Source organism: Tachysurus vachellii, chromosome 8 (assembly GCF_030014155.1).
Source record: "Tachysurus vachellii isolate PV-2020 chromosome 8, HZAU_Pvac_v1, whole genome shotgun sequence".
Classification (NCBI taxonomy): domain Eukaryota; kingdom Metazoa; phylum Chordata; class Actinopteri; order Siluriformes; family Bagridae; genus Tachysurus; species Tachysurus vachellii.
The window spans coordinates 16,236,672-16,261,906 of record NC_083467.1 but is presented as its reverse complement, the minus strand read 5'-3'; the positions used below and the strand labels follow the sequence as shown (position 1 = coordinate 16,261,906).

General features: G+C 34.5%; 3 protein-coding genes across 6 annotated transcripts; all 3 read right to left on the bottom strand.

The window, feature by feature from the left end:
• Positions 1-205: 205 nt before the first annotated feature.
• On the bottom strand, positions 206-16,804 carry hoxd3a (homeobox D3a). The gene is made up of 4 exons (XM_060876564.1): positions 16,675-16,804; positions 4,790-4,852; positions 2,126-2,658; positions 206-1,819 (listed from the first exon to the last, which is right to left on the bottom strand). Exons 3-4 carry the CDS (start codon positions 2,562-2,564, stop codon positions 1,071-1,073), a joined length of 1,188 nt encoding a protein of 395 aa, XP_060732547.1. The 5' UTR covers positions 2,565-2,658; positions 4,790-4,852; positions 16,675-16,804; the 3' UTR covers positions 206-1,070.
• On the bottom strand, positions 10,834-16,789 carry hoxd4a (homeobox D4a). Of its 4 annotated transcripts, XM_060876567.1 has the most exons (4): positions 16,675-16,765; positions 13,761-13,924; positions 12,857-13,429; positions 10,834-12,474 (listed from the first exon to the last, which is right to left on the bottom strand). In XM_060876567.1, exons 3-4 carry the CDS (start codon positions 13,320-13,322, stop codon positions 12,185-12,187), a joined length of 756 nt encoding a protein of 251 aa, XP_060732550.1. In that variant the 5' UTR covers positions 13,323-13,429; positions 13,761-13,924; positions 16,675-16,765; the 3' UTR covers positions 10,834-12,184. The 4 variants fall into 4 exon arrangements, with proteins under 4 accessions (XP_060732550.1, XP_060732549.1, XP_060732548.1 ...); XM_060876566.1 differs by lacking the exon at positions 13,761-13,924 and having other exon boundaries at positions 16,675-16,789; XM_060876565.1 differs by lacking the exon at positions 16,675-16,765 and having other exon boundaries at positions 13,761-14,400.
• A 5,441-nt stretch (positions 16,805-22,245) lies between the features above and the next one.
• Positions 22,246-24,386, bottom strand: hoxd9a (homeobox D9a). The gene is made up of 2 exons (XM_060876563.1): positions 23,754-24,386; positions 22,246-23,423 (listed from the first exon to the last, which is right to left on the bottom strand). The coding sequence occupies exons 1-2, from the start codon at positions 24,307-24,309 to the stop codon at positions 23,179-23,181; spliced, it is 801 nt and encodes a 266-aa protein (XP_060732546.1). The 5' UTR covers positions 24,310-24,386; the 3' UTR covers positions 22,246-23,178.
• Between the last annotated feature and the right edge of the window lie 849 nt (positions 24,387-25,235).

The following is a 25,235-nucleotide window of genomic DNA, read 5'->3' as shown; positions in this document are numbered from 1 at the left end:
TATTCGCTGGGATGCGCAAGACTATGAACCTGCCTTCTTTGTTTACTGTCGATATCATTTCAAAATGGCGTCTTGGTCTTATACGTTATAAGATATCCTGGTAGGGTATGAAGTAATATCAACATTAGGTCCATTAGACATACAGTTTTGTATGTCCGGCGTATTATGTCACGAAGAGAATAAATATATGATTGCACAAATATGATTTCACTCATTCAGCTTAAGCACTTTATTTACAAAATCTATAACACAATAAAATATAACATTTCCATATGGTTTTGTCAATTTGCGTGTGGACTTTTCACTCACAAAATAAATTTGTTATAGGTGATTAGGATAAAAAAAGTAACAATAAAAAATGTGCCAGATATTCTTTTGGGAAAAAAAAACAGAAATCTGTCCGTTTTCGATTTGCTGCAGCAAAACAAACAAACAAACAAACAAACAAAAAAAACATAACTGGTAATGCCGCACGCAGTCTTCCCAATTAGTTTGCATGACTTGTATTAATAGTCCACATGAAAAGATAAATAATAATAATAATAATAATAATAATAATAATAATAATAATAATAATAATAATGTGTTACAAAAGTCATAAATAATAAATATACAATACTGATAAATGTCTGCCATACAATCTCAGGTGAAAATAATAAATAATGTCACTTTTAGTGTGAACTGATTCATAGTTACCAATTACTAATATACGACTTAACAATGGCAATGATTTTTGTTTCTACAAATTCCATCCCTATAAAGATGGGAGCCTATTATTGTAAAATCTACAGAACTTACCTTCAAGTAATAAGATATGAAACTTCATTCATATTACGCTCTCCTTTTTCAAGATCTGAATGACTGACAACAAACACTCTCTCGCATCTTCAACAGTCAAGAGATATGGACCACAGCTTAAAAATTGTTACAGTCATAGCAGTAATAGTACTATCAATAATAATACAGGAGTAATGCATTGTGTCTCTCTCGAAGTGTAGTTATATAAATTACTTTTAACTCATGAGGTAATAAAAAGCGACACTTCGCTTGGGCACACGCACGTGAAATCCTTACAAATGAGTAAGTTTCGGCGCTTCCTGCAGCCTTCCCTGAGAAGCGTGGTGAGAGCTGAGGTCTGTATATGTAGGGTGAGGGTCACACGGTCCATGATGGTGGTTGCCCGGAATCTGAGCAGCACAACTGTAGTCCACGCTGGCGGATGAAGGATGAGGAAGGTGACCAAGGTTGAACATAGGGCCCGAAGCTGGCATCGAATCAACAAAATTTCCCCCAACATACACAGGACTGCCTTGCAAATTAGCATTGGCAAAACTTCCGTTCCCTTGCATGCCGTGGTGCTCATACTCTGCACCCGGGTACCTTTTTTGCTGCGGTATACAGCCACCCAACGGCGCCGTATACGCAGCCAAGCCGTACATATTTTGCTGAGGTTTAGCGAAGGATGGAGGAGACGGCGCATCATAGTTCAGGCTATTTACATTTGGAAGCTGACCAGAATATCCAACGTGATTGGGCCCACTTAGCGGCGGGCTTCTGTCCGGAGAGTGTCCTAAGGGAGAGTGCATAATTCCCTTAGATTTCTGATCCTTTTTGTACTTCATTCTTCTGTTTTGAAACCAGATCTTTATTTGCCGCTCGGTGAGATTGAGTAGATTGGCCATCTCGACTCTTCGTGGCCGGCATAAGTAGCGATTGAAGTGGAATTCTTTCTCAAGCTCCACGAGCTGGGCGCTAGTGTAAGCAGTGCGCACCCGCTTTGAGGCCGGGCCTGGTGGACTTTTCTCATCGCAGGTCTCTCCTGAAATGGATAGTTTTAAAATGCATTGTTTTAAATATATAAAAAGACGTCAGGCAAACTGCTTTCATACCTTAATTAATTCCATTAAGCCTATGAAGTGATTTTAATACTTGAGGTAGGAGGGACGTACAATCAATTGTATTATTAAGTAAATATTTTATTATTAATTAGTATTAGTAATATTAGTATTAAGTAAATATTTTCTAATGCCTCCATTAGAGAGAAATCATAATTAGTGCACTAGATCAGTCCCTACCTCAAAATAACCATTGCATATGCACACAGAGATGTTCTCATAAGCTATACCTGGAGTTGTGCAGTTGGTACTTTTCTGCTTTGAATTTTGACGCGTCTCCTTCATCCATGGAAATATTTGCTTGGTGATGACTGAGGTGGCAGTGTTGGAGCCATTGTTGTTGGGAGATTTCTTTTTCTGGGTGGTGGTGCTGCTTGAGTTGGGTGAGGTGGGTGCTAAAGGAGGCGCTTGTTGTTGGTCAACAACACTCTCTGGTTGGCTGCCTTGGCTGCCATTTGGTCGCATACAGCTGCCACTGATGTCGCTGTTTTTGTGCACCGGTGGCCGGACCGTTGTAGATTGTACTGAACAGATGGGACTCTGATAGTCATTTTCTATGCTGGAGGTGGGGTAGGACTGATGGGCGGGCCCATACGTATATGAGTCTGACTTGGAGTACGAGTAGCTTCCAAAAAGTCCAGAGTTATCATAATAAGTGGCTTTCTGCATTTTGAAGGTTTTATACTACTATGTATGTCTGTATAATAGCATGGGCTCCTGTGTTATGTAATTGGGACTTCCCACAGGATTTTTAAATTTTGATCTGCAAAAAAAGAAGAAAATTCAAGAATCAGATCAATAAAGGCTAAAACATTGGTTCTGATATAGAGGGCGTGGGTTTATTTATTTATTTATTTATTTACTTAATTATTTATTCATTTATTTAACACATTATGATAAATCGACACTCAAACGAAGCCTTCAAATATAGAAATCTCCAAGTTTAACCAATGTTAGACTCCAACTCCAGCTTTAGGTCTAAAGCAAATGCCAGTAAATATAATAATTGCAAGTTTCAAGCTATAGATTTTTTTCTGCTTTACTGTTCCTGAACCTGCGTTCATTCATTCATTCATTCATCTATCCATCCAAAATCAGACTAATTTTAATCATGACCTATACATTATCAAAGGCTACTTAACTGATTAATTTTGTGTGAATATATATATATATATATATATATATATATATATATATATATATATATATATATATATATATATATATATAATGCCTGATCACCAATTTAAATAAGTAGTAAAATGTTATTTCTCCTGACGAACGTTTCAGTCCTTTCATTTTCAGAAGCCAAAGCAAAAGTGCAACAAGAGAGTTAAACTTTAACTTGTTCTAAAAGTTCCCTACTGAGTCAAACGTAAAGACGACAGAAGGCATGCGAAATCAGCAGTTTTGGCCAGAACAATATCCCTTTCTTTACCTCTTCATCGCCCGTCCTGAGCGATGGAAATCCAAGTTGTTATCTACGTTTAAAATAAAATAATATATAAAAGACGGAATATATGCCTTCAATATGCCTGTTCCGTTGTAGTTGAATTTGTTTTTAGGACCTTAAACCGGGCTGTAAGTCAGAGCACCGAAATTATTCAAACGCTCATGAGTGTTGTTGTTATGTCGAGCTGTAGGGTGTTTTTTCTTTAATCTTTACACCATTTATAAACCATTACTATCATTGCAGTAAGCAAATGCTGTTTTTATTCGATGCATTTATAAGCTTTTTTTCTCAAATAAAATATTTACTATTCGACTTTTTACATTTTTATGTAGCTCTCATAATAATGAAAGGTGCAGTATGTGACTTTTGTTTTCTAGCAGTGAATGCCGTTGTGGAGTGGTGGTAGTGGTTAGTGGGTGGGAGGGCAACCAAACTACCAAACTACGGTAATCACATCACAAATACGTGGTAAATGCAATGGTGCAATCCGATCACTTTAGCTGCTTGCAGTGCTCCAGACCTGTGTGGGGTATAATCAGGCATACAGGAATTTCCTACAATTTCCTACAATTTCCTTTTTTATCCCTTATACAGAATGGCTCATAACTTAAACAAAACTTTTTAATAAATTATTAGACGACCTACAGTTCCACAGCACGCATTTAAATGCACCTGACACTTTAGAACCCTACAAAAAGTATGGCTTGTCAACTATATATTTTATGTAGAACATGCGAGTGAAGCTAAAGACAGTCTGTAGTGTAAAAACCCCAAGCGTAGGAGGATGCTCGGGTTAAAGAATGCCTTACACTGCTGGTACACCCTAACAGGCAGTCAGTATAAATACAGCTACTTCAGTCTGCAAGCTCTACATTGTAAGACGTCTGTCTTGAAATAAAGTAATATTTCAACTGAAGGAAGAGGATACTTCTCTGATAAAGGAATAGATGCTTTGAAATACTGAAGACTGCATGGAAGCGGGTATACTCTGCTCTCGTTTGGGATATATGTGGTTAAAATATTGGTTATTATAATACAATACACGTGCATTTTTTGTTGTTGAAAAGAGATATATTTAATAGACACGGGAAGGCCGTTTAAATTACATTTTAAATGGTATGTACACCGAGGCATTGCGTTTGGTGTATGTCGTGTATGTCGTATCTTAAAATTACTCTTAGTGCTGTAACTCCTAATATTAAGATAGAATATGTAGCAAGCATATGTAGCTTGTTTTATATATCCTATTTCACATCAAGCCATGACATGATTTTGTACAGTGCGACTATGTATCAATTTATTTTTTATTTGATGTGTCAATCACTGTTATGAATGCAGCACGTTTTTGGGTCATACATAATTTTACACTAAAGTTAAATGTATCATGAATTCAAATAATATTTCCTTTTGTTTGTTTTAATTAAAGAAACAAGGTGCTTACCGCAGACTTTAATCCACTGTCTTCTGTTTTCCCTCAAGCGCTTTTCATTATTTGGACCACGACCTGGATGATGAAAATAATTTATTAATTGTTACTGTGCTTTTACTTCTGTCTTTTACTTCTGACTCTATAAAAATATTGTTACCAAAGGGGCCTATGCATCTTTAAACTGCTGTTACTATTTCTACATGTCATACTCTCCTGTTATTGGAAATTAATTTATATGAACACACACACACACACACACACACACACACACACACACACACACACACACACACACACACAAATATATGTTCCGTTCTATTTATTTATTTATTTATTTATTTATTTATTTATTTATTTATTTATTTATTTATTTGTGTAAGAAACAGTAATGCATGTTAAAACGCAGATTGAAAAAAACTGACACAAGCGATTCTACACAAAGAGTAGCTGGCCAAAATATTTAGCACTCATAAGCCTTTTGCATGACCTTTGGCTTCTCAAGCCATAACTCACTGATTAATGAACAACGAGCGGAAGGTGCTCAAGTAAGTCACAATGAAATCCACACCGCAGAAGTTTTTGCTCCTGTTTTTTTTTAAACCAAAAGAGCCCGTGAAGATGAGATATTTAAACACTTCTCCAGATCTCTGACTTCAAGTTAGATGCGCTGCTCTTTAGCGCAATAGTAAGAATTGGCGGAAACAAAAATATAAGGGACTCTTACCTAAGCTATTAGTATGAAGCTGCTACAATTAAAAATACGGTAAATTGCTTCAAAATGTAGTAGACATTGTTGGAGCTTCAAATTTAATGTTTTGCTTACTGGGATAATCCTGCTGGTGCTTAACATGGTTTGCCTTTATCAGACTACAATGTTTTCGCCCACGCATTGTTACGGTAAGTTTGGTAGAAATAATGGCACAATAGCTTGTTAAAAGAATTATCCATGAACTCGAGCTTAAATACTTCTATGATGCTGTGTCTATGATTGTAGTAAATGTTATGTTCTTCGTGTTTTTTCGGAAAATGTTTCTAAAATTAATATTGTGCTTTAATGGATATTGCGTAGCCATCCTACATAGAAAGGAGAACCATACCGCTCTATTCCAAACACTTCAAAGGACCTAGATACGTTAAGACATTAGTCAATGTGTTCGAATTTTGTACAGTTCGATAACGTATTCTTTCATATCCTTATTTTAGCCTATCCCCCCCTTATTTAATAGTGTGTGAATATATTTAAACATTTCTCCTTACATTATATTATATATATAAAATATATAATAGCCACAAACATATAACATATATGTGTGTGTGTGTGTGTGTGTGTGTATGTGTGTGTGTGTGTAAGGTTTCTATATATTTTACAATAGGACTATAATATATAATATTATTATTAATGATAATCTATATATTAATAAAGTGACTATAAAAATTATTCCATATCTTAAATGTATTGCATTCAGGTTGTTAAGCGCCTAAGAACGGTCCAAAAAAGAAAAAAATGTATAGTACATGTATATTCAGCAGTTACTTCATTCTGATATATATATATATATATATATATATATATATATATATATATATATATATATATATATATACCAGATATATATATTTATAAATATATACCAGATATATAATATTCTACATATATATACCAGAATGCAGAATGAAGTATATATAAATTCTTCGATATATATATCGAATTTGTTGTGACTTGTGATGTTTAAGTCGTTTTTATTTTTAAAACAGTATAGGATCATATATTATTATTCTTTAAGGTCTTTTGAAGTATATTTTATTCTAATCGAATTCTCGAAAAAATTCCCCACAATCCGAAATATAACAACTGGATTAATTTGAATATGATAACGTTACTGCTTAACAATGCATATAATATAAACCAAATATATCATGTCTAACATTACAGTGTGTATAAGACAACAAATTAAAGTGATTTACGATCCTACAAGCTTTGAGCCTGAAGGAGAGGTTGCAGTAGTGTCCCCTCTTTGTTTTAGTTTGTAGATCGCAAAATCAGCTTTAAAATCCACCTTCCGTTGTATGAATGAGAAAACCGTCCAAGCTAACCTTTAGAAAGTGCTCATGGATGCTCAAAACTGTAAAATACGTCTAGACATTTCCATAAATTGTACTTGCTTAGTTTAAAGATACGGAGACTTTAATAAAGATCATCTGCTCTGAATGGAATAAATCATAGTTTTTGCCTGGTAGTCCATGTTTAAAGGTTGCGTTTTGCCATGCAATTGCTTACCTGGGAATCAATTCATCATAGAGTCTCGCTTCGAAGTTTCAATACCTATCCCTGTAGCACCTCGGATATATCCTTCACCCTTTGTCTGTGCACAGCACAGTCCTAAACCCAATCTTGCGCTTTTCCAAACATTTCCATATACCGATGCAGACAGTATTCCCGAAAGAATGGAAGCCACTCACTCAACTACCAATAAAAAGCCAAGCAGGTATCCTTATTCCAAAAAACGAAATATTGTTGGCAGTCAGCCTCCCACCGGAAAAAAAATAAACGTTTACAGAAGCTGGGTCATCGCTCGAGTCAACATTGCGATATTGGCGTTTCAGAAAGCTTTATCATGACAAATAAAGGCGCTGCCTTAAAATACGAGCATATTTGTTCACGTGATCTGGATAGTAGATTGTCCTGATTGAGGGTGCTACACCAACCAAGCTCTACCTCACAAACTCATCTTAAAAGCAAGATCGCTAACGTTTCATGTAAATCCTCACTACAGTTACAAATGGTTTTAAGAATGTTTCCTGATTTTTTTTTCTTGTATTGACTTCTTCCTTATGTTATGGCCACTTCTAATACACGTGTGGTGTTAACATTACAAATTCATATCAACAAACATACCAAAGAATATACAAAGAGTACGTTTGAGTTAAAAGTACAGTAGTTGAGTATTTGTTATAAACAGTATCTATTTATTTGTATATATGTCACAATATCAGCGTAATATTCAGTAAAAATTTAATATGTTGGGGTAAGCTATGATACTAGGATTTTTTTTTTATATATTTGTCTTTTTTTAAATGTGTTTATAATAGTTTTTAAAGCAGGCTTGAAATATTGTTTGACGATTATGGCTCAAGCATTGACAGCAATGTATGACCCCGTCAGCCAGGGAGATTTATCAAAATCATTGCAAACCCTGTTCGGTTTCTCTCACACCATCATTATATATAAATTTATCATACATTTGATAATAATAATAATAATAATAATAATAATAATAATAATAATAATAATAATAATAATAATATGAAGACAGTCTTTATTATTTTTTCTTGTTTTATTTATATTGTTATGCTTGTGAGAAAAGGTTTATAATCTTAAACTTTTTTTTTGAGCAGTGATTTAGCTCAGATAAGCTGCAGGAGTAAATTGAGATTTAAATTTGTTGGGGTTTTTCATGTTGTCTCTGTATTTTCATGTTATCTTAATATTTTTAGAGTGGATTAGTCAAATCAAGGATGAAGATGAAGCGACATAGGAACGTGGCCGAACACGTTTGTCCTGAGGAGAGAATGCGAGCGGTCTCCGTTTGCAGCATATGTTCATGGAGCAATAAAAGTGAAAGATTTACGGTCCTCGGACGGCCCCCAACAGCCTCTCACCCTTTCAGGAATTACTGACCATGATTTACAGCAATACACATCTCCGTCATCCCTTTCTAACCACTGGCATACTTTTCAAAATAACCTGCAATTATTTCCTATCTTTACAAATAGTAAATACAAAATAAAATGCAAAATAAAATGTGTATATATATATATATATATATATATATATATATATATATATATATATATATATATATATATATATATATATATATATATATATATATATGCGTGTGTGTGTGTGTATGTGTGTGTGTGTGTATGTCACTATCCGTGAAGAATCATTTTTAGACAGGTATTGTTTTTAAGGTTAGTCTTGTTATTTTATATTCTATAACGAATACATGCATCAATAAACTATCAATAAATGCATAAAACCCAAGTTCCTGTGTCGTGTGATTTCACTGCCGTGCATTATATCCCATTTACGATCCTAAACACACAACAATGCATCCCAACAAATAAATCCCACGGTAAACCTGGGAACAGCTGAATCGTCGATGGATTATAAATCACGAAGTGGCCTTTTCACTACGCCTGAACCAGTGCCGAAATGTCCCCAATAAATGTAACTGAAATTTGTCATGACACTGGCCGTTATATGATATAATAAGCATAACTACGATCAGCTGTCGTGGTCTGCTACGTAGGTTTCAATCGGAAGGTGATCACAACGATTTATACGCAAAAAGTCATTGCCATGCTTTTATTCTGACTCCTGTATGTCCTCGAGGATGCTTCGATCATATATCAGTGGGCGCTATTTGTCATAATTCTGACAGATACGTTCACCTTACTCTGTTAATAATAAAATAACATTAAATGTTTACCTACCAAGCTTCCATTGGTTGTAATGCTGTACAAAATAGCTGGTTATAGTTGCCGAGGGTACCGAACCGTTTGGATATTATTTTCTTGGATCTCTTCAGTTTTCAAGTCTGATAGAGTCCTTGCGATTAATGACGACGCCGTGTTTCTAAGGGGACGTGCTGCATTAATTATTTAGACAGTCACGTGATCAAAAGGAAAAAAAAGATTTAGAACGGAACCATATAGTCACCGAGTTCTATCTTCGGATGTCGACAGCGCAGTTTAATATATCATAAAAAGGGCTGTCTCGCTTGGAGAAGACATTTTCTGCGAACAGCTGGAAATCAAATATGGCCGTGTGAACACCATTGAGGGAGCGGCGCTGGTAGTCAGGGCAGTGTCATTGCAAATGGTACTGCCTATGACTCCCATTTATTGTATTAAGACATATAGATCAGCGTTTAAACGCTATGCAAACACTGCTAGAGGAAAGATGCGGTTTGTTTTTGTAGCCTTTCTGCAGTTGGTAGTCTTGAAGAACAACTTGCAGTTTTATAGAAAATGGTTTCGAAGAAGATATGTTCACCTCGCGTTGGATAGGTTCAAAAAGGCGATAGTTGGGTACAAAACCCTGCCAGAATAATCTTCTTTTTTTTTTTTTTTTTGCATATATTCGGAAATGACATTGAAGTGCTGAGTATTCTACAGCGAGATTATAGCTAGGGTTATATCAAGCGAAAAACTTGTTTGGCATTATGGTTAAAGTGATTGCTATTCACCGTGAATGATAGGCACGGCTTACACCCATGCATAAATTCATTCGCCACTTTGCTTTTTTTTTTGTCTTGATCTCTCTCTCTCTCTCTCTCTCTCTCTCTCTCTCTCTCTCTCTCTCTCTTCACAGACCACAACCACAGACATAGGATAGATAGATAGATAGATAGATAGATAGATAGATAGATAGATAGATAGATAGATAGATAGATAGATAGATAGATAGATAGAGTTGTGTGCTTGTGCCAGTGTATTGCAGTATAGGAGATTTATTAAAATAATAAACTGTATATACGCGCTAAATATTCGGATATGCTAGGCGATGACCTGGACCCGGTCATCACCTGTAATCTGCAATGTTTTAAAAATGCACATATTCACATTTACAAACATTACTCTGTTCTGTTCAAAATCCATAATTCACTAATGTGATTTTCTTTGTTTAGTTCTAGTCAGTCAATATAAAATTTATGATGAATTTTATATATAGCCTAAATTATATAAAGACATTTGGTCTATAGAATAGATTTTAAATTACATATTTTTGGTCATTTGGTCCATAGAAGTGTCTGGACGAGAAAGGCCTGTCTCGTGGGTCAGAGGTTTAGAGGTCAGCGCTCACGGCTCAAAAGCGTCTAAAGACAACAGAAACCGTGTCCTCTGGATGAACCTGCCCGAGAGGCTTTTGTCGAACTTCTGTGTAAAATACCTTTTCAGACCTCTCAACGTGAAGACTTGAGGCAGAAGACGTCTTCGCAATGTGTGAGCGCCTCACGGTTTTGTTCAAGAAGACAAAGACATCACAATAACAGTAGAACAGTCAATCTTTAATCACGACGTGAATACCTCCACTCACATTTACAGAGCAGAGCTAAGCCAACCTCTGTTGCTCAAAATAAAAATTTTAAAGAACCCAAATCAGCGAACTATACACTTTGTTTCTTATTACAACTGGGTATTTCGTGGTCTGAGGATAAACCTTTTATTAATGAGCTCTATTATTCGTTTACTAGAAAATATGCTCGTAGAAAATATGCATAAAATACAGAAAAATATAGAATAAAAAATAATGCACTTTTTCTAACTGAACATAATATATTTAAGGAACGACCAATTGAATTCACATAGAAATTAAAAACAAGAACTCTCTGTGTTCTTATTCTGGCATTTAATAAATAAATGAAGAGTGGGATGTGAAAAGTTTAGCTAAAACCCAGAAGCACGTGAAACAATAAATGAACTATTATTTAGGAATTTCTGATGACATCTGGAAGACAGATATACAGCTGCTTTAATTGTACATTGTTTACAAAACTGTCAAGTGAGATTTATAGCCGTCAAGATATCCAATGCTATGGCCAACAAAGTAAAATAGATTTCAAATGTTGCGCTTCCTGTTTTAGAGTCATTTTCGAAGAATGGTTTATTCTGTTAATTCCAAATAAATATAAATTTAATCTTTAATGTTTTACGAACTTTGTATTGTTTAAACGAATTCAATAAAGAAAACGAATAGTTTAGTTAGCCATATCCGTTTCTAAATTATTTTAGGAATTTTAGGGGAAAGATCAATATTTTGCTTAACCATCTCCGTAATTAAATGTTAATATTTTATAGGCCAGGTATAAATTATTTACTAAAATATGATCAAATAGTCAAATAAATTATTAGCTACAATCGCCAATATCGAAAAGGTCACTGTTTTGTTTACAAACGTATTTATCGAATTGAACAGGACATAATGCATTTAGGAGAGCAGTGTTCACAAGGAAAATATAATAATAATAATAATAATAATAATAATAATAATAATAATAATAATAATAATAATAAAATGAATATTTTTTAAATCTCACTTGCTTTCATACAGGTATTGCAGTCCTTTGAAATTTCATATATACCTCATGTCAGCCCGTGAATCATGTTGTGATGCCCTCCTGTAGTCTGCCACTTCAGATATACAATGTTTAAAATTGTATTTAGGATCTTTTCATCGCATCAATTCATACTGCGTTTGGTAATGATGTGTGCTTCTGCTTCACATTAAATAGCTTAAAGATCGGAATGTCATGATTTAAAACCATGCAAAGACAAACGAAGCATTGTCTATCATACACAGTTCATTTGTACTCCTGGGGCAAGATGCTTCCATTTCTTTTATAAACTTGTAATATCTGTCTGGTTGTCCTTCTGCACGTGTTTTGCAGCCGACGCTGACCTTCCCTTCGTGTTTGGCAGTTTGTGATCTTTTTTCCATTTCATTCTTCGGTTCTGAAACCAGATTTTAATTTGTCGCTCAGAGAGGCAAAGTGTATGCGCTATTTCGATACGACGTCGTCTGGTAAGATACCTGTTAAAATGAAATTCCTTTTCTAGTTCTAAAACCTGCTGTCTCGTGTAAGCTGTCCGCGATCGCTTGGGTTCCGCTCCTGTGAAATCTGGGTTCACTGGAAAAGACAAAGACACACTTGGGTGAGCAAGTAAACCAAAAGAAGAGAACAATCCTTCACATTTCACTTTGCATTAACTTGTCCAAAATTTCGTTTAAATTCAAAATAATTATATCAATAAACAATGTAATTTTTCGGTGCCAGATTCCATATTTTTTAAGAAATAATAATTCGATATCCCACTTGTGCATCTCGCTATCGCCGATGCAGCCAATAGAGCCAGCGGCCTATTTCCTGAGCAATAAAAATTTATGACTAGTGTAATTGGCGGCCCCTTCTGAGGAACCCATAAATATTTCACCGAATAATTTTTGTGTTTCATATGGGCCTAAAGGAATTCAACAAGACCCTAAATAGACAGTAAAAGAATGAATCTTACCCGTACTAACATGGACTTTCTTCATCCAGGGATAAACTATTGCAGGTTGCCTGGACTGTGTCCCGTTCTGATTCTTTGTGTTTTGTTGTTGGTCACAAGTCCTCGGGGCGGATATTTGGATCGGAGAACATTGCTCGCTTTGAGTGGGAAAAGATCCGGGATGGCTGCCTTGCTCCTGCACATGACCCCGCGGCTGTAGTGTTGAGCTCTGCACAGTGTTACAACTGTAGGGTTGCTCCGTGTAGTTTGACCGTGAGTAGATCCCTGGATGCTGGAAATCAGTGTCCTGCGATGGACTGTAGTATCCAGAGCCCTGATCAGGTATATAACTGTTTTGCGAATACTCCTCGCATGGAGGAAATTTGGGATCCACATACTTGGAGTTTACCATGTACGAACTCATGGCCATTAATTTCTGAAGGTAGAAAATACTAATTTTTCTCGAGTTGTCTTTTCCTCCCTCCATAAAGCCCTCCTACTTGCTGTCAACTGAATAAAGTTAGCCACCCATGTGACCGGATTTGGCCAATCGAGGTGAAGGGAGTCTATTAGCGGGTATGAAGCCATACACACCTAGCAGCAAATTTAAAAAACTTTGCATAATTTCATCAATTAGGATTGATTGAACATACAGTTTAATGGTGTAGCATGTCTATTCCACACAAAAGTCGAAAATGAACGTGGAAATGAACAGCCTACACTTTCTTTCATAAACAAGGCTCAGTGATCGTTATCACCATATTGAGTATCCATAATTGTAAATTATTTTAAATAAAAGATAAATTCGCACATTAATATAATAGGTTTTTTAAAAAAGTTATTTTTTAAGATTAACATTCAACCATATTAATTAAACTATATACAGAGATTCAAACTGGTAAACAAATAAAAGAGACAATGCTACCTCTGCTACAAAAAGGGACGAATAATGCCGGTAGACAATTGACTGAGACCGTCTTTGTGATGAAGAGGTCATTCAGAAGTTACAGGAGTCTCATCGCCCCACTGGCCCACACACTCTTTCATGGGCTTCTAAGGAGCGCCGTGGATAGTCATCAATGCAGCGTGCTAATCAATAATCAAACACCAAATAGCACAAATGGAAGGTGGAGATGGTTAGGCAGATAATCTAAAGCTTTGCTCGGATAACCCTTTAAAGACAGAGAAAAGTACATCACCGTATATAATACCTTAGTGTATTATATTTACTTGTGTGCCATTATGTTTCTGAGTTTAATGGACATTGAAATAATGCTAACTTGTTTTTATTGGCGCCGAGGGAATGTCCCAAGTATTAGTTTCACTTACTTTTTTCAAAAGCACTTGCACAAAGCTTATTACAGAGCAAAACCAATATCAATACCATCACCATGGATAACACTTTGATTGTGTTAATGATGTATAGACAACCTTACTACTCATCAACTGTATGTATAACTTAATAGGCCCAAATACAGCAAAACCTAAAACGCGTAATGGCCTATATGAAACGCAAAGTTAAAGGTTGTTTATTCGAAGTTTTTGCATCGACCATATACTCCCCTAGAATCGAATCTGTGACCGTGATTTTTTCACACAAATTCGGTTCTACAGGGTATATATAGACGACGGGATATATACGACGAGATATATTCAATTTCAGCTTTTGACCAAACCATTAACGCACAGAGCCCACTTTCAAAAACAAAGGCCACCTTCATCGATAATTTATCCATAAACTCTTTCGAATAATTCTTTAAACAGTTTCCCACTCCTTTTTGTTTCTAATAATAAAAATAATAAAATAAAACCAATAAAATCGAAAGTTTTATGTCATCCTTTGTCATAGATATAATTATGGCGTAATATGGATGTAAAACGATAATTATAATGTTTATTCACACATGAAAACACGTATGCCGTAATTTAGACAGTAATTTAGTGACTCTCACGTATCGTCAGACAGCGGGTGGGCGAAGATAAGTTAAAAATAAACAAATGAATAAAAGGCGAGAGCTCAACCAGAATCAATTACAACTCACATCACAGGTTTTTGATTCCAGGGATTCTGCATGGTCCCTACATAAAACCAAGATGCTTATAAATATAATTGTACACACACACCACATACACATATATATATGTGTGTGTGTGTGTGTATATATATATATATATATATATATATATATATATATATATATATATATATATATATATATATATATATATATATATATAGAGAGAGAGAGAGAGAGAGAGAGAGAGAGAGAGAGAAATACATAGAGAGAGAGAGAGAGATTGAGAGAGAGACTATAAGTGTTACAAATATAACGTTATTGATTACATTAAATGTTATATTATGATGTGATTAATTTATAACAGCAAATCTTGACTTGTGTATGAAACATAATTTATTTTAAAAGTGTTGTGCATTTTAAAATGTGTTAGACAGCTTGACCTGCGATTCACCTTGCCCTGAGACTTGTTCGCGCGGGTCAAAGCCGAGTTACTGATGAACAAAAGGACAGAAAAGTCAACGCTTGTCGTGACCTCTGTCTAAACGTTTAACAGAAGCCACAATTATGTTTGTATTATTTAGGTTAGTATTACGAATTTAGGTTCGGATTTTAATTTTACATAATGTTAAAAATAGGTTTCGAAAATTTTATTACCATTGCAGAGCCCTTATAGTAACAGAATTACTATTGTTATATTTTCCTCTTTATATTGTTCTGCTGTCGTTCCATAATATCAAATTAGTATTTTACTGTATAATCGTTGGATTACTTTTCAAAAACAGACGAATTGTTAATAAAACTTATACATCTCTCAATATGAAAACTGAAATCTAGGCTGCATTACACAATAATTTAAATACTTAATTTACAAATATTATGTGCTTTATGATTTTAGTCTCTAAGAATACATTTACTTTTAATACCCCAAATCCAAAACAGGTGGAGACGGTATCTAATTAAAGAAATCAGGCAAACTGAACAGATATTAACTTTTTTTGTAAATGAAATAATACATGTAAAACATTATTATTATTATTATTATTATTATTATTATTATTATTATTATTATTATTATTATTATTATTGTTGTTATTATTATTATTATTATTATTATTATTATTATTATTATTTATAAACTAATAGAATAATAACAATAAATTATATTTAAGCGTTTCTACGTGTTGAATAGTTTGGATGGGGGCGCTAGAGAGCAAATTAAATTTTTAAATAAAGTCTTGTAAATTTTGATAATTTGAACGATTTGTTTTCTTTTTCGATTTATTTAATTTGGATACCAGTGCGAGACAACAAGTAGATGTGTCAAAATTATATCATATCAACATTTTTTTAATGTGGTTTAAACACAGTGATGAGTAGTCTATGACAATTTAAGAATATGATCATTCCATTTCTGGGCGCAAATAACACGATACTTTTAGTTTGTATTTAACAAAGCGATATACATATATATCACTATCCACTGGTAGCGAAATGAAAGTAAAACTGAGCTTCCCTCCTCGCTCTCATTTTTTTTATTCCTAACTTTAATTCTTCAAATTTTTAAAAGTAGCCATTGTACGCGAGGCCCACTTTCTATGATAACGCAGCAAGAAATGCAGACAAATAAATCACAATCACGCCGTCACCTTCATTGCATACACCACTCGGTAACTCGGTACGTTTAACAGTAAACAAAATAGATTTTCAAACAAACAAGCCACAATAGAAACACCATGAGGAGTTGAAAATAAAACGATAACGAATTGCTATGCCAATTCAAACCCGCACAAGTTCAGTGACAACTATTGTAATCGCGCTTACCATGAGGGAGTCTCTGATCACGTAAGGCGCACCGAGAAGCGTCGATATCCATGTTCAAATCTAACTCAGCACTTACTCGAGCTCCCGTACCGACACTATGATCTTTTCTAAACGTCTGCAAGGCCTTTCTAATACACAATGTGAATTATATTTTGGCTTGTCAACTCCCTGGCCATAAAACAAAGTTTAATGGTATCACGTGCTTCCCCACAGCCATTCATGACAGCGCGCGGGTGCCATAAATAACCCTGAAAGTTGCACTTATTCAATAATGGAGATTACAAGAGGAAATAAAAGCATTCGTGTTTCTCAGATGGGAAAGTATTTAAATGTTTGAAAATAATTAATGTTATTTTCTTTTAATTTTAAGTATACAGTATTCACACTTGGTGGATAAAATGATTTTTACTGATAGTTATTTTTTTTCATTTTATTAACAATACACTCCAGAGCAAATGACCATGTTATGTGAACTTTTGTGAGTGTTTTTTTCACACTGCAATTTTAAGGCAGTAAAGCAATAAAACGCATCCCTGGTGCGAATCTCACGACAGTCAACGTGAGAACCTTTTAAGCTTTATGTTCTTTCTCCAAATGGCGACGTTTAGACTTCATCAAATGCTGCAGCAAACATAGAAATATATGTTGACATCTTAGAATTAATTTTATGAAGGGAAATAAAGTTCATCAAGCTTATATAAAGTATAAAACCCATTTGTACCCAAAACTTTAATACAATTTCATTCTAATTAATTTGTTTATATATATTTTTATTTATTTTCCTTTTGTATGAGAATAGTCATATTAGATATTACGTTTAGTTTAACGGGTGCAAACCCCTTTTTCAAATATTTCCCCTTTTTTCGCTAATATTCAAATACCAAATATTAATTAAATTGAAATAGCAAATTAGCAATATTGGTAAACCCTGTGCATTCTCTGTATGCTTATTTGGGATATAAAACGGTTTGAAATTATTCACCTACTATATAAATCCTGTGTATTTTCTGATTAATGCTATCACCTGAATTTGCTTTTAGATTTGGCTTTTTAGCTCCAATTCTCTTCACTAATTTTTATGTCACACTCAGGGAAAAAACGCCCTACAGCCAGGTCACATGCTTTCATTAACCAACCACAATTCGACACTGTGATACAAATACACAATGCGTGTAAAGACCGTCGCAAGTGTCAGAGTATGAGACAACAGTGCCGCCTGTCGGTCAATAGTGCTCTTGGTAATTCTTTGGAGCAAGTTGCGTATTTTTTACTTTATACATGACGTAAGGCCAATATAAAGGCACTGAAAAATACAAAGCCTTTCACAAATTCATAAATTCACAGACTGAAATACAAGTGTTTCAAACAATGCGGTTGCTATTATTCTGCACGCTAAATAAATATTATATATGGCAATCTATATTTTACAGTTTTTTTTTCTTTTTAGTTTCACGGCCATCAGAGTAAAATTCTGGGCCTGATTTCCAGTATAATAATACAGTATAATAATGTATCTACGCATTCTAAAAGGTTATTTATCTCTTTTTTTTAGCAATATATTAAAAATAACAAAATATTACGAGCTGGTTATTGGCGCTTGTGTGCTATTTCGTACGCTTCTGATTCTGCGCCTTTATCTCCTTTTTTGCCGCATTGCAGTAGGGCTGTAAATAGTTTTGCAGCTGTCTGTCAGCCAGTGGTGAAATACTGTCTTTGTTCCACAGCACTAAACTGGCCACAGGACTTCAACAATCTCGTTCGGAAAGAAATACATATAAGAACAAGTATAGCAACTTATTTCCTGTAGTCCAAATAATATTCCAACTAACCAAATTCAATATTACAAATTAATTTTAATGGAATATAGGCGATTAAATATTTCTTATTAATTTAATATACATGAGCAAACGATCACCTGATAAGTGAACATATTAAAAGTTATCAGGATTTATTATAATATAAATATATAACATATTAAATGTTAACTTACACTCTTATTCTTGTTATTAAATATATATATACGTGTATATATACACGTATATATATATATATATATATATATATATATATATATATATATATATATATATATATATATATAAAATAAACATCAACAAAAAGAAAATAAGCAACAACAACAATAATAATACTAGTACCACCACCACCACCAACAACAACAACAACAACAACAACAAATAATAATAATAATAATAATAATAATAATAATAATAATAATAATAATAATAATAATAATAATAATAATATGGATTTATAGTTTATAAAGGCCCAAATCAAATTAAATCTGATCTATCAATAAATATATGGGATAATAATTATATAGGATTAAGAAGGAAATTTTGGTTTGAAGATGAAGATCACAAATCTTTATTCTTTAAAAATTATTCTTTACGCAATGCTATTATAGATATTAGTAATGATATTCTATACTATAAGTGTTATTTTTTAACTGAGTTTAGCTTCTGATTATTTCTGATTGAGTTTAGTTTTCGAAAGAAAGGTAAACTGTCAGCAATTAGTGATATATTATTGGTGTAGGTTTCCCGAGTAATATATATTTCTCGGCTCTGAGTTAAATTAAATGTGGAATCACTAATTATACCAGAATAGCAATATATGATATAAACTTACCAAACGAATCCGGATAATCCATTTCTTCCGCTCTGTGTCGTTTGCTGATGTATGGAGGCATATTTGTGTTCAGATACCGTTTGTGCTATAAAGCGATGGAATCATTCTTTGTCGTTTTTATCTAATTTGGGCTAACAAACATGCGAGGAGAGAAAATGTAGCTGGTTACAGCGCTTTAGCTGCAGAATGCGGTAAAAAAAAATCGCTTGAAAATCAGGAAAGGGGGCCATGAAGACGCTTGCCTCTTGCACATGACCAGTGGCATCCAATGACAGTCGATACAGGCCCATAAAAATTTCTATTGCCAAGCTGTAAATTGTCTTCGAACAAAAAAAGGACTTCGGGGCTGGTGCAAACCCTCTCTTTTTTGTGCATATGGCGCGGTAGAAATGTCTACTGCAAATTATGTTCATTATATTGAAACTCTGAAACATATTCGTCCTAGTGAGCAGTGTACACACACACACACACAATCATATATATATATATATATATATATATATATATATATATATATATATATATATATATATATATATATATATATATTATACCTGTAACTGTCGGTTGAATGTTTATTTTCGTATTGTTTATTTTCGAAATGTTTCTATTATGCATAAAAAATTATATATGTATATTAAACAAGATTATGCATTAACAGAATATGCCTCAATGGCCACAGTCTATGGTTCAAGTAGTATTTTGTATGTGAGGTAGTTTTGCAAGTAAATTTCTCAATGAATTATTATATTTTCCTGACGGAACTGGTGCTACTAGCATGGAATTGTCTTAGAATTTCTCTTATTTCCGTTAGGTAACCTATAATTTGCCGCTGGAGCTGGAATGACACGTTAGAGGAAACCAACACATGGCACAGAACAAACACTCTTATGTCTCTTTCTTCTATAAAATTCTAATCACATTCAAAATGTAGGCTTTGGGTTCTTTACATTTATGGCTCTGGTACTTGCAGGCCTATTCAAATAGGTATGTGTGGAAACAGCAAAAATAAAACAATTTGGATGCCCCTGGTGTTAGGAGAGGATTTAAGGACAACCAACTTGCGTGTCTCAATGTGTGAGAAATAGACGCGCGCTGATATAGGCGCCCGTATTACCACCGCGCTATTTACAGTTGGACTATTGTAGCAGGCCGGCCTCTCGTGGTGCCGTAAAGAGCTTCTGCCTTTTAAACTTATAGACTCGTAAAATTTAGGGCATTGGCCTTGGCCCGTAATTCCGCCAGATTTTCTATGATAACTTGCAGCTTTCCCATAAAAAAACAAAAAAATCTAAACACTTCAAAAGCCGAAACAAGTATCATCACACCACACCTTGTCCCGAAGGAGAAAATGTCCTATTGCCCGGATGTGCTGAGATCTGCAGACAAAAATCACCTTTTAGGCGCGATTTGTTATGAACAGTTGCTGTAAACGAGTCAAATGTGCATGGCGTAAATCGCGCTTCCGAGTCCGCTGTCCGGGGCAATTCAACCAAATTACAATTTAATAAACCTTATGGTTAATTATTTAAGATCATTTTAATTTCTAAAATTTTATAGTATAAAATTACATACTGAGTACTCTGACAAAACATTATTAGCAAGGGTGTCAATCTTTTACAACAGAAAAGGCAAAAGAAGAAATTTTAAACCAAAAAAACATGCTAGTCGTAAAAGTCTTGTAGGGTTTAGGGGTCGTAATACTGGGAAAACTGACTTATTGTTTTGTTTTATATAGTTTCACACTTAATTAATTACCACAAAAAACATCCTGTTCATTCTATATGTATACCTTTATTTTTTAGTTTTTCTTCTGTTTTATTATGGAATTATCTTGACATACTAATTGGATAATTTCATAACTAGACGAAAAATTCTTTTTTTGCTTTATTTTTCGTAAATTTCAATATTTAAATTTCGAAGCACGTGGTTTGTATTGGTCTGCGCATGCTTCCAAAAATAATGTTTTTAATCAGCACCCTGCACCCATGTTTTCACAGAACTATATTGCCCTCTACCGGTATCCATATGAATTTTGTTAACAGGCTTCTTGGGTGAAGCATTCAGCCCCAAAGTTTCTATGTATAGTTTAAAAACGTAGTTCAACTTTTTTTGTTTTTGCTATCTGATTTCCGTCATATGGTAAAACAAAAACATTTTTAAACTGCTTACTTAATGAATATTTGTGAAATTCATCCAAATATTCATGCGAACGGTCACGAGATAATTAAACGTATTAGCTAAAGTAAAGTAAAGATATGAATTATATATAGATATTTATCTACAAATATGCATTATATATGCATATATGCATGATGCTTATATTATATAATGAATATTTATACTTTGGCTAATGTGTTTTATTATCTTGTGACCGTAGGCATGAATATTTGGATGAATATTTGCACGACTTTGTTATATATTTATTAAGAAAGCACTGGTATAAACCGATTTTCTGCTAGAATTATAATTAAAAATAAAATTTTAGGCAACAGTCAAAGTTAAATGTTGCAGTCCATGAGTGGAAATGCATTTGGTGAATAAACCTGACTTTCCGTGTGTTGGGTCGATTTCTTTCAGTCTCACCGACAGACAATTTATCGACCAGACACCCCGTAGAAAAGTGTCTGCATTTTTGGTTGTCAGCAACAGACACAAACACCCAACTAGAACGTTTTCAAAGCAGAGTGCAATTACTGTCTTAGACCATAAAGTCATTTAGACCAGACGTCTAGTCTTCTATATGGCTTTATTGGACCCAGTCTCTTCCTGCTCTAAAGTAATTCTAAAGTAAGGGTTGAAAATAAATTGGGGTTCTCATCAACACTTATTTCGCAATCATAAACGGTTTATTAGGCCTACCGATATCATCTAACACTAAACATTTTTAACATAAGAACAACAAACAAGCGCACACACGTGTGCAGTTCAAGCACCAACTGAGTTTATTTCGTTGAAAACATTTTCTCTATCTCGGAAAAACAAAACAAATCAAAAATAAAAAAAAAAACTAAACAAACAAAAAACCTTCAGCGGTATTGTCTGGTCCACAATCTTAGCCCCCCAAGAGGGAGAATTCTATACTGTTAAAAATTATTTTGCTAGTATATTTTAGACATGTATAATACTTCTAAGTTCCGTTTTGTGAGAGACACATACGTTGTATGTATACGTTGTTAAATTCCATATAAGCTCCAGAGACTTTTTATAAGTTTAATATATGGAAATATATATATATGCGTTATTATGTATTAAAACGCATATTTATTATACATCGTAGTGTTAAATTAATCTCTTTTCATTGCCAGCACTTTAACTACCTAGTACGACCTTGTTGTTCTCACAACTTCTAAACTAATCTTTAACGATATTTGTATGGTATATCCGGCAACATGTAAGTCTCTATGTTGTCTTTATGTTTAATTCTATACCCAAATATTCCTGTTTGAATAATACTGCTTATTGGGTGTCAGCAACTAGGGAGAATAGCCTTGCCTATTACTGCTCCATGAATACTGTTCCTCAGTCAGTGTGGTGTACACTATTAATCTAAGTGTGCACTAACACAGGCAATCAAAATAGCATTTAATATAACTAGTGTGTCTACTTTACCTGCGTGCACAACCGTTTGAACATTTTATTTCAAGAATGAACAAATTGTAATTATTTTAAGACTCTCTAGACGTCCAAGCCAAAATAATCAGAATGTAAGCTTGTGTTTTTCCATAAAATTATTTGACAAAGACACACAAATAACATAAACCAGTAAGGCTCCAACAACATTGAGCTAAACTTAACATATTACATATATATACATAAAGAACACTTGGCTTGGCGCGCTGGCCACAGTGTTATTCACTGAGGCTCCTGGCTACCCCTCTCTCTGTTCATCTTCTTCATTTTCATTCTTCTGTTCTGAAACCAGATCTTCACCTGCCTTTCTGTCAAATTTAGAATTCGTGCAACTTCGTAACGGCGATCTCTCGTCAAATACATGTTATAAAGAAATTCCTTTTCGAGTTCTAGTGTTTGGTATTTTGTATATGGACATCGTTTCTTCCTCGTTGAACGTGCATGAATCCAGTTTGCTGCGGGGTTGCCTGTAAAAGAATGAATAACCCAATAAATCCAAGGTTACAAAAGCAATAAACAAATGGACAAACTAGATAAACAAAAGCAGCTGTAGTATGAAATAAATTTCTTAATTTATTTACCTGAATTTAATAAGCAATTTGCAATAGCAATAATTGATGGCAAAGATGCTATTATCGGTAAATTCTGTTAAAAAGTAGGTTTATGGCTGCATACATTTCTTTGGACCTGCGGTAAGAGTTCAGACACTTTTATTGGTTAGTAAAACCTCCAGCTTTACACACCCTGCTCGTACAGTTCTGACGGTTGTAAATCACAGGGCAATTTCTTTTACTTACTTGGGTCAAGTTGTTGTTGTTGATGTTTCTCGTCTTTGGGCTCACTTTGGTTGGAAATATCGTTGTCAGCGGTATCTTTGGTAGCTTTCTGTACACACTCGGCCAAGGTGTTACAATTGTAGTCTGGGGCCGCCGGAGCGTCAGAGACGAAGGCAGAGCTCTCAGTCCTTTTCGGCGGTAAAGTTTCCGCCTTTGTCCCGCACTGACGACTAGTCGAATGGAAGCCGGAAAATGAGATGTGGTTCGAGATCGGATCTACCCATGAACGCACGTATCTGTTATCTGTACATGCGATATGGGACTGGTGCACATACGGATGGTAAATTCCGGACATCGTGGCCGTGGACGGCGGATGAACCGAGGACCATGACGTGGGGAACACGGTTGTTTTGGGAGCAAAACTACAGGAGGAAAAATCCGCATTTTCCCCTACACCTGACGGCCTAGCGACCGCAGAGTGCGGGCTCTGGACATAACGCGCTCCGTACACGTCCTCCGCCTCGTGTCCCATTATAGAGTCCACATAATAGTTGCTCAGAGTTGAACTGGTCGACATTTTTGGATCCCCTCGTAGTCATATAAAAGGTTACACTGTTACGGAAACCTTGCCTCCGCACAATCATAGTATTTTTGCTGGCTTCATCTTCAGTGATTGGTTACATGAATCACGTGATCATATTTACCAATACAGAGAGTAAATCAATCCGCTTATAACGGTATGGTTGGTATTGCCATCTGGCTAAAGATAAAGATATATACGTATACACATTTTTTCTAAAACAATTATATAGCAGTATATTATTATGTCCAAAATCATTTTGTTTTAATCTACTGGTAAAATGGGGAGGCCAGGGACTATTTTTTACCTAGCCAGATTAAAACACACATTTATTCTACGATCTCTTCTCATCGTTTATATCTGCATGCCAAATTACTCCAGCTAAGTGTAAAATCGCACAAGATCTCGTCATGAGATATATCCTATACTCCAGTCTTGTAAAGTGGGCTATTTAATAGTGTACTGAGTTTTAAGCCCTCGTAAAATAAATGCAATAACACGCTGTAAAACAACATACCACGTTTCCTGGAGGATTCTCATATTTTACAAACTGCCCATGTTTCTTTTCAGTTGAAAACCTACGTTTCTGAAATTTCGTTTAACATAGAGCATAGTATCTGAATGTATTTTGTATTTATTAAGAAGTAAGTCATAATGTGTTTATGTCTATCAATAAAAATCTTTATGAGGTGCATTTGGATATGCATTAATGAGCTCTTAATAAAACGGACACATCGCATTACAAAGTGAAATATGTTTCTATGACTGCATTTATTTGAACACAAATAATTAAGCTTCGATCTATCACCCCGCAGATGATATTCGTTTTAATCACAATTCAAAATTCGCGCAAGATGGTAACTATAAGTCCACTGATAATTAATCTGTCAACACGTTATTTGCTAATAATTGTTTTTATTACT